Below are 9,790 nucleotides of genomic sequence, written 5' to 3'. Positions count from 1 at the left end.
CAGACATATTGTGAAAATAGGTCAGACAGTCCGAAAGCTGCAGCTGCCAAATTTTTTTTAAAGAGAAAATACACAAGACAGCTGAACCACGACAGATTCTCCAGATTAAGCCATTAAATGAGGCTGATACATGGTGTGTTTTATGCTGGTTTAAAAATCATTCTCCGTGCAATTAGCTCCAGGAAAGTTTTCCATCACGGAAAAACTTCAGTGCGAGTTCATGTGTGAATGTTTTCCAGAAGGAGAGGAGGCTGCACGATGTAGGCAGGCTGTTTACTAGTGGGACTCCATACTGTTCTCTGGGGGGTGGGGGGGACCATGGAGCCAGAAGGGGAACCCCTAACCCCAGGGACCAGCTATGGGCCCGCACCCATCGACTCAGCACAAAACCCCGTCACCCCAACTTTCCTCAACAGCACCTTAGAGGTAAGGCATCAATGTGTGTATATATATATATATATATATATATATATATATATATATATATATATATATATATATATATATATATGTGTATATATATATATATATATATATGTATATATGTATATATGTGTGTGTATTGAAAAATATATATTTTTATATATATATAAAAATGTATATATATATGTGGTCATAAGTGCTGCCATTTTCACCCCCATCAACAATAAATTCTTTGTTTATTGTTACTACTTTCTAGTCTTCATGTTCTCCAAATCTGAGAGATGGCCTGATATCTGCCAAATGCTTGTGGGGCCTCACTGGGGAGGAGCGCTCCAAGCAGAGTGAGGGCCCCCAGTCCAGTGCAAACCAAGGGAGGAGCGCACAGAGGAGATTCAAATCCTCAGCCTTTCCTTCCTCCTTAAGCTGGGACTCTGACTCTGAGAAGGAAACACTAGATGGTAACACACCTGTTGCACGCATGTAAAGACAACGGTAGCAATGCATTCTGCTGGAAAGCTAAACTAGTACTGAGCCTATGTGCCTATCATTGTTGTCCCCTTATTGTTTTAAATGTTTTTCCAGTGTGCTGTAGTCAGAAGTCTTTCAGTTTGCTCTCTCTGTAATCTGCCCAGCACTTTCTTTAACTGTGGATTTTACCTGTGAAGCTGTGAAGTGATGTTTCTGTGGTTGTTTGTTTTGTGCGCTGTCGTGCGTCAGAGGAGGAGCTACAGAACTTTTCTAACCCTCACGGTCTGGCTGCTCACAGTCCAGGATCTCCTTCTTCTGGACTAAGGTGAGGAGGAGGTGGTGTAGGACGAAGGGTGATGAAATTTGACTTTAATGAATACCCACGTAGAAAAGAAATATAATATTCTAAAAAGTCCCATTAATTTCAAGAGATATATATTTAGTCATGAAAGGTGCTCCTTTAACATTTTTTATTTACAGCACAATGTTTACATGAGTCATATTTAGCTTTTAATAAATATCTTAAGAATTTACAGCGAAAAGGGGCAACTTTCATGAATAAGTAGTTATCCTTTAAAGAACTATAATATATCACTCATGGTTTTTTCTTTTCTATAAGGGTATGCAGCAAAGACTTTAGCAATACTGAGGTCATAAGGCAAAGTGGGCCTGGATACCAGTTACTTACATTAACTCATTGCTTACTGAGTGAGTGGGAACATTTGAAAAAAACACTGGTTCAACATTAGCAACACTCTTTAGCTGAGAGGTGGCTCAAAGTTATCGAGAGCAGCTGTTAGCTTAGCATAAAAGCACAAACGTTTAAAAGCCAAGCTCAGTTTATGGCTAACTTTAGTCTGTATAAAGATAAAGGTGCTTTTGTGTTTTATTGCATTATTTGTGGGAACGTACTGAGTGCAATATGAGTTATTCAGATGGCTGCACCTCCCTGAGCCTCTGCAGGACATTTCTTCCGGTTAAAAGGGAGTTTTTCCTTCCAAAGTTTGTCCTTCACAAGTGTTTGCTCAATGGCGGTTATCTGTTTGTTGGTGTTTTCTGTATTATTATAGGGTTTTAACTTTACAATAATAAGTGCCTTGCAGTAACTGTTGTTGCGATTTGGAGCTATATAAACAAAACTGAACTGAATTTATTTGAATTTGAACAGATGCTATAAGCTAACTACCAGTGTTGCCAACTTAGCAACTTTGTCGCTATTTTTAGCGAGTTTTCAGACCCCCTTAGCGACTTTTTTTCTAAAAAGCGACTAGCGACAAATCTGGCGACTTTTTCTGGAGACTTATTTATGACGATTTTTTGACTTGAAAACGCGTATCGCTCTTACTCTCAACAAGCAGCGGGTGCTGCCGTGGGCACCTCGCCCGTGCCAAAGGGCTCACAGGCGGAGGATAGTCCTCCCCCAGCTGCTATCAGGGCAGAAGATGTTCACATCTATGCGTCCAAACTGCAAATGAATCGCGCATGAGTGAAGCCGCTGCTCCCACACTGACTGTAACGCAGTCGGTTCTTATTTTACTGTTATGCTGTTTTGTGGATCATAAAGTTTAAAACTACTTATAAACACACACACACACACACACACACACACAGAAAGTAACTCCACCAGAGTGCCAATTTCGGGTCACTTTTGCCAGTCCAAGCCCGGATAAAGGAGCAGGGTTGGAATTGTGACATTAAAAAACAATAATTGCTAAAAGAAATTTAATTTGTAATTCCAAATAAATTCTAACTGCATTTAGGGCATTTTTTACTCACTTTGTCTCTTCCACGATGATATTTCTCTCTCCAACAACGTAGGTTACAATGACATAAGCATGACCTATTGTGCAAATTAGGCGATGAAGTCATTTAGCGACTTCTAGCGACTTTTAGGACAGCCAATGGCGATTTTCCTTACTGAGGAGTTGACAACACTGCTAACTACAGCCCTGAGAGTCAGCTTGGATAATAAACAAGACGATGGTTTGCTTTTAATTTCACTGGAAGATTTATTTGCAGGCTAGTTTGCAGCTTTTACATAGAGCAGTGTTCATATTTTGAAAACCCAGCTCATCCCTGAATTGTCAACAAATGCCTTTAGCTAGCTAAAAATAATAAATTTTAGCTCCCTGTATCTAGTTAGCTGTCAAAAGGCTTCTGTTACCTATTACCTAAGTGAGTTATTATTGCTGGGTAAAGCACTTACAGCTTTCCTAACAATCAACATTTCCTAATAAGACAAGTGCTCAAACTTGTCAACATTCTTAAATTACAGCAATATAGTTTAGAGTTTAGTACTTGACGTAGCAAGAAAATATATACTGTAAAAGTTAGTATACCTTCTCAAACAGGCACCATAAAGCATTTGAAAAACATAGGTCTCGGTTTCCACCTTTGAGAAAAAAAGAAACAATGATGGAAACTGAAGGCCTACAACAGTCTTATGTTAAAATGGGCCTTTCCTTCTATGTACCCCTTATAAGACAAGTTAGTTACTTATATATAGTTGGGTCCATAATCTTTAAGTGCAGAGCTTTAATTCAAGTTGTTTAACAAAAATTTTGAATGGACTTTCTAGGAATTACTGTTATTTTTTAAACATGTTTTTTCCCATTTTCAGAGCCACAGAAGCAGTTGGACATACTTACACTTAAATAAATATTAGACACGTTACCAATTTTCTAAGTAAAGATATTTCTAAATGTGCTGTTGACATGAAATTCTCATCAGATGTCAGTAACAACTCATTCAGTCCACACATGCAAAGAAATCAAACCATAGATGTCCATAAATTAAGTGATGTTTAATAATGAGAAATGACATAGGGAAAAATATTGAAGAAAGGGAGGTTCAAAAGGGCATGGGAAGTCATAGCAGCTGAAATCTATCAGTAATCAGAAAGCAGTCCTGCCACTTAGTGCAAATGAATATCAGCTGGTTCAGACTCAAATGATGGCCTATAAAAGATGTCTCATTATCAAGGTGTCACATTAGAAACATATTATGATGAGTAAAACCACTGAGCTCTCTCAAGACCTTTGCAACCTTATTGTTGCAAAACATATTGATGGCATTGGTTACAGAAGAATTTCTAAACTAGTGAAGGTTCCAGTGAAAATGAAAAGTCATGCACGCCATATGCAAGACTCCATTGCTGAAGAAAACTCATAATGAAGCGGGTCTAAAGTTTGCTGAACTTTAGACCCGCTTTAGACAAGCCTGTGAAAAACTGGGAGAATGTAGACTGGTTAGATGAGCTCAAAGTTGAGCTGTTTGGAGGCCAAAAGGCACTGCATACCAAGAGTAAAGCTTGGAGGTGGGAACATCAGTGTGGGGCTGTTTTTAGCATACAGCACTGGCATGCTTCATATAATTGAAGGAAAGATGAATGGAAACATGTCCAGGGACATTCTTGATAAAAAAAAAAATCTGCTGCCACCTATACCAGGATGATGATGATGATGATGAAATGAGGGTGGATGTTTCAACAGGACAATGATGCAAAACACACAGCATAGGATACTCCGAGTTGCTTTCAGAGAAAGAAAATAAAGCTGCTAGAATCACCCAGCCAATCGTATGACCTGAATCCAATTAAAGATGTGTGGAAAGAACTAAAGCTCAGGGTTCAAAGAATGGACCCACAGAAGTTTCAGGATGTGAACACTGTGTGGAAGAATGGGCCAAAATCACACTTGAGCATAGTTTCTCCACACAGGAGGAGTTTTCACACTGTCATCACCAACAAAGGCTTTTGTATCACATCGTTTCTAGACATCTATAGTCTGATTTCTTTGCATGTGTGGAAAATTTCATGTCAATAGCACCTTTAGAAATATATTTACTTAAAAAATTGGTGACGTGTTCAATACTTATTTTACTCGCTGCAAATATAAAGACTTAAGAGTCTTTATATTTGCAGATTCTCTAGATTCTCAACAAATACTAGATGAGATCCTTTGCAGTAGGTGACTGGACCACATAGACATATCAACATGTGTTTCCTTGAAATGCTTGCTAGGCCTTTACTGCAGGCTCCTTTAGGTAATACTTGTTTGTGGGTGTCTGCATTCAGCTTTGTATTAAATAACTGAAAACTGTTCTCCTGCATTGAGATTAAGTAACTGGATATTTAAGAATATCCTTATTCCTTTGTCTTGAGAAACTCTGAGTTTCAATTACCCTGAGTAATTATCCATTAACACAGTAAAGTGCAGTTCCATTAGTTTTGCAGGATGTATTTGAATCTGAGTATAGGCCTGTACACTAAACATATATTTTTTTTCTAATCTTTTTTATTTTTCATTTTAACCTTGTAAACCCTCTGTGTTTCCGTTCATGAAGGCGTCTCTTGATTGTAGACTTTGACAATGATACGTCTATCTCTTTGAGTGTTCTTAACTTGGAAAGGAATTCTGCAATCATCCAATTTAGCTTTCTTCTGTGGCCTTTCAAGCCTTTTGGCGATGTGAAGTTGGCCAGTGAAATCATTCATTTTAAGCATGTACCAAACTGTTTACTTGCCCACTCCTTTCTTCTAACTTTCTAATATGTTTATTTTGATCTTTCAGCCAAACGATGGCCCGCCTCACTTGCAACATCTATTTGGGCTTCATTTTCAGAGTTCTAGTGAACGGATACTAAATGCAAGTTGAATACTTGGAATTGGCTCTAGATAGATCTACTTGTTTTGTCAAGGAATAACAAAGGAACAGGCCTCACCTGGCCATGTATGGTCCAATTACTTTTGCACCTGACTGTAAATCCTAAGCAGTCAATGCAATTTTTTTTTTAAACCTCTCAAGTTAAAGTTGGAAGTTTGCACTTTAGTAACTTTTTGATTGTTTGATTTAAAATCCACTGTGGTGATGTAAAGAGGCAAAATTAAATCTAATTAGACCTAACTGTATGTTATGAACTTGCATGTTCAACTTTTACATTTAGCTCACAGGAATCTATCAAAGAATCATCTTACCTGATTCTTTGAAAGATAGCATATTAGTGTATTTCCTAAAGTGCTGAACACACTACTGTCTTTACTAAAACGTATTCCAGTTATAGTTATATAATGGACATAATGTGTTGACTCTCAGCTTTCATTTGTGTGTCAAATTCAATGAAGAGTTTCAGCTCCTTAATGCAGGTCACCCTCTTTTTAAAGGGGACCAAAAGTAATTGGACGATTGACTCAAAGGTTATTTCACGGACAGATGTGGGCAATTCTTTCTTTATATCATTATAAATTAAGCCGATAAAAGGCCTGGAGTTCATTTGAGGTGTGTTGGTTGCATTTTGGAAGATATTTCCATGAACAGACAACATTTGGTCAAAGGAGTTGCCCATGTAGGTGAAACACGCCATCGTTAAGCTGGGAAAACAGAAAAAAACCCATCCAAGAAATTGCTATAATATTAGGAGTGGCAAAATCTACAGTTTGGTACATCCTGAGAAAGAAAGAAAGCACTGGTGAACTCAGCAATGCAAAACGACCTGGACATCCATGGACGATAACAGTGGTGGATGATTGCCAACCGAGTGAACAACACTCTCCAGGAGTTAGGCGTATCGATATCCAAGTCTACCATAAAGATAAGACTGCATGAAAGTAAATACAGAGGGTTTACTGCAAGGTGCAAGACCTCAAGAACAGAAAGGCTAGATTGGACTTTGCTAAAAAAAAAAAAAAAAAAACATCTAAAAAAAAAGCCAGCACAGTTCTGGAAAAACATTCTTTGGCAGATGAAACCAAGACCAACCTCTACAAGAATGATGTCAAGAAAAGGCGTGGAGCAGCTCATGAACCAAAGGACAACGCATCATCTGTAAAGCACAGGGGAGGCAGTGTGATGGTTTGGGCGTGCATGGCTGCCAGTGGCACTGAGACACTAGTGTTTATCGATAATGTGACACAGGGCAGAAGCAGCTGAATGAACTCTGAAGTGTTCAGAGATGTACAGTCTGCTCAAATCTAGCTAAATACAGTTGCGCTGGCTTTCGTAATAGAGATGGACAATGACCCAAAACATACAGCCAAAGCACCCCAGGAGTTTATTAAACCAAAGAAGTGGATTATTCTTGAATGGCCAAGCAAGTCACCTGATCTTAACCCAATTGAGCATGCATTTCACTTGTTGAAGACTTTGCAGAGAAAGGCCCACAAACAAACAAACAAACAAACAAACAAACAAACAAACAAACAAACAAACAAACAAACAAACAAACAAACAAACAAACAAACAGTAACTGAAAGTAAAGGCCTGGCAAAAAAAAGGGTTCCCTCATTAAAAGGAAGAAACCCAGCATCTGGTGATGTCCAAGAGTTTAAGACTTCAGACTGTTATTGCCAGCAAAGGGTTTTCAACCAGGTATTAGAAATGAACATTTTATCTTCAGTTATTTAATTATAATGAAATAACTATGATAATAATAATAATATTTATTTTTGTCCAATTACTTTCGATCCCCTGAAATGAAGGGGTTGTGTTAAAAATGCTTGTAGTTCCTCACATTTTTATGCAGTCTTTTCTTTTAACCCACTAAATTAAAGCTGAAAGTCTGTACTTCAGCTGCATCTGAGTTATTTCATTTAAAATCATTGTGGTAGTGTGCAGAACCAAAATTAGAAAAAACTTGTCTCTTACCAAATTTTTATGGGCCTAACATTCCCAGCATTTCCATGTTTATAATTACACATCCCTTAGTTAGCTAAAACCCACGAAATTCCCTGAAAAGATGGGGGACTCGACCTCAGTGGTGGCAATGGGCCTGAGAATAAGAAATATGAGGCCAAACATGATTTCTGATTTTTTCCTGAATACAGGCAGATACTTTTCTTAAATTTATTACGAATATAATGTAATAAATTCTTTTTCTGATGGCATCCAGACTTGATAGTGAAGATGACCAAGTACCTGATAAAATGCAACACTTCCATAGTAAGACTGGCATGTCTACACCCGCTGAGGGGCACAGTGATAACAATGAGAGCACAAAGACAGAGGAGCCAAATACATCCCAGCCTGGCCAAACAGAATGTAAGTACCATACTGAATAAACTTAGTCTGCCTGCACACTCGATAGCTTTGTTTTTAAAATCTTTTCTTTCACTGAGAATTCTCCTGCTTTCTTTGCAGTAGCAGACAGCAAATTCTGGAATGTATCTGAGGGAGCTGAGCCATTCCTGTCTAAAGTAAAACCAAAGGAAGGTTGCCAAATGGAGGAGGAGGAGGTGGTGCTGGACAACGGGGAGGGAGAAAAAAAGCCCAAGGGAAAGGAAACCAAGGAGCCTGAGAGAGATGTGTACACCTTCCCCGGAGACTCAGACCAAGAGAGTCCCCCTCCTGCCCCCTGGGCTCATTGCACATTCATTCAGCGGTGCAGAAAAAAGAGGGTCTTGCTCAGGCCCTTCTCAGGACTTGGCACCTTAAAGCGTACGTTGCCTGAGACTGCCAAATTGGCAAGACCTAGTCCTCAAAAATCTGAAACAGTACAGCTAAATCGAGGTGGAGGGGTTTATGACTTTGAGGAGGTCAGCTTTGGAGAGGGAGGGGTGGAACCCATAAAGTTCAGAGACAGAGGTGGGAGAAGAGACAAAGAAGGAGAAGAAAGTGGAGCGGAGACAGATAAAGAGATTTTCACGTGTGTCGAGTGTAGCATTTATTTTAAAAAGCAGTTCCACCTGCAAGAACACATGATTGAGCACAATCAGAGTGGCGCAGGGGGTGTCAGGCGGTTAGGAAAGGGCAGCCGCTTTCGGTGCACTGAGTGTGGATGGAACCTGCCAAATCGACTTGCACTTGCTGACCACCATAGAAGGCACGAAGAGTCACGACTGAAGATCCTGGAAGAAATTGAGAAACTGAATGAAAATGGGAAAGCAAAAGAATTTCAGACACTGGACAGCAAGGTGTTGAAAAATAGAAGCATAGACCCGACAGTTATAGAAAATACTGGCCCAGGCTCAATACTAAGCAAGGTGGTAGACCCAGACACGGTCAAATCTCCACCTCTATCGCCAGTGTCAACACTGGATATAGACCCAGGAGTCCTTGACCTAAATACACCCCTGCCAAATTCAGTTCGAACTCCAACTCAGACCCGAGCTCTCTCTGCCTACCGTCGCCGCTTTATCTGTACCAAGTGTAACTTCAGCACAAGAACATCCCAAGCACTAGCTAATCACTCCAAGACCCACACCAGGAAAAAGCCCACTCTCCAGTCAGATTCTTCTTCCTCTGGCTCACCACTGAGTTTGGCATCTACTTCCCTGACCTGTGGTCACTGTGGCTTCCTGACCTCAAGTGAATCCATACTGAGGGAACACCAGGCACTCGTTCATCCAGGAGAGATCGACGAGTCTGGACAGCGTTTAAAGGCTAGTATGGGAGCAAGAATTTTTAAACCCAACCTAGACCCTGAGTTCGTCTCTGAATCCGGATCTCAGCATGACGCAACTCAAGGCAAAAGCCAGCGAGCAGTTACTGCTTCTGATGACAGCAGAACACCAGACGGCACTACAGCTCGGCCTGTGAGACAGGTGGTCTGTAACAGGAGATTCAGCACAAGAGGCAAACCTTGGACTGATCTGGCCAAGCTTGACACCACTGGGGATGGTGAAAAGCTGCCTGAGAGTGAAGAGGAAGAGCAGGACCAAGATCAGAAGTCAGAGTTTAAGACAGAGCTGTGTCGGGAAGAGGAAAGCTCATCAGTGGCAGTCAGGCCTCAGACTAGAGCACAATCCAACATGGGTGAGACTAAATAAGAACTCAATTGTTAATTTCAGAGTAATAGTTTACCCTTGATTGATAGAAATGACAAAAAATTAGCTAATTATTATTATTATTATTTTTTTATTCAGATTTCTGGATGCGCATGCACTGCCTGCTGTTTGAGTTAGATT

General features: G+C 39.9%; 1 protein-coding gene across 5 annotated transcripts in view; it reads left to right on the top strand.

The window, feature by feature from the left end:
- wizb (WIZ zinc finger b) overlaps positions 1-9,790 on the top strand; it is a 33,044-nt gene that overhangs the window by 743 nt on the left and 22,511 nt on the right. For 4 of the 5 annotated variants that reach the window (XM_086288368.1, XM_086288370.1, XM_086288371.1 and 1 more), the window contains exons 2-6: positions 240-426; positions 680-881; positions 1,141-1,216; positions 7,777-7,925; positions 8,025-9,638. In XM_086288368.1, the coding sequence (XP_086144494.1) occupies positions 319-426; positions 680-881; positions 1,141-1,216; positions 7,777-7,925; positions 8,025-9,638 (2,149 nt within the window). In that variant the 5' untranslated portion in view covers positions 240-318. The remainder of the gene's footprint in view (positions 1-239; positions 427-679; positions 882-1,140; positions 1,217-7,776; positions 7,926-8,024; positions 9,639-9,790) is intronic. The other variant, XM_086288369.1, reaches the window with a different exon arrangement.

Source organism: Aulonocara sp. 'chitande type north' Nkhata Bay, linkage group LG4 (assembly GCF_057382095.1).
Source record: "Aulonocara sp. 'chitande type north' Nkhata Bay isolate Kocher_YH1m ecotype deep benthic linkage group LG4, A_spYH_male_GT1.1, whole genome shotgun sequence".
NCBI lineage: Eukaryota > Metazoa > Chordata > Actinopteri > Cichliformes > Cichlidae > Aulonocara > Aulonocara sp. 'chitande type north' Nkhata Bay.
This window is presented reverse-complemented; position numbering and strand designations above follow the sequence as displayed.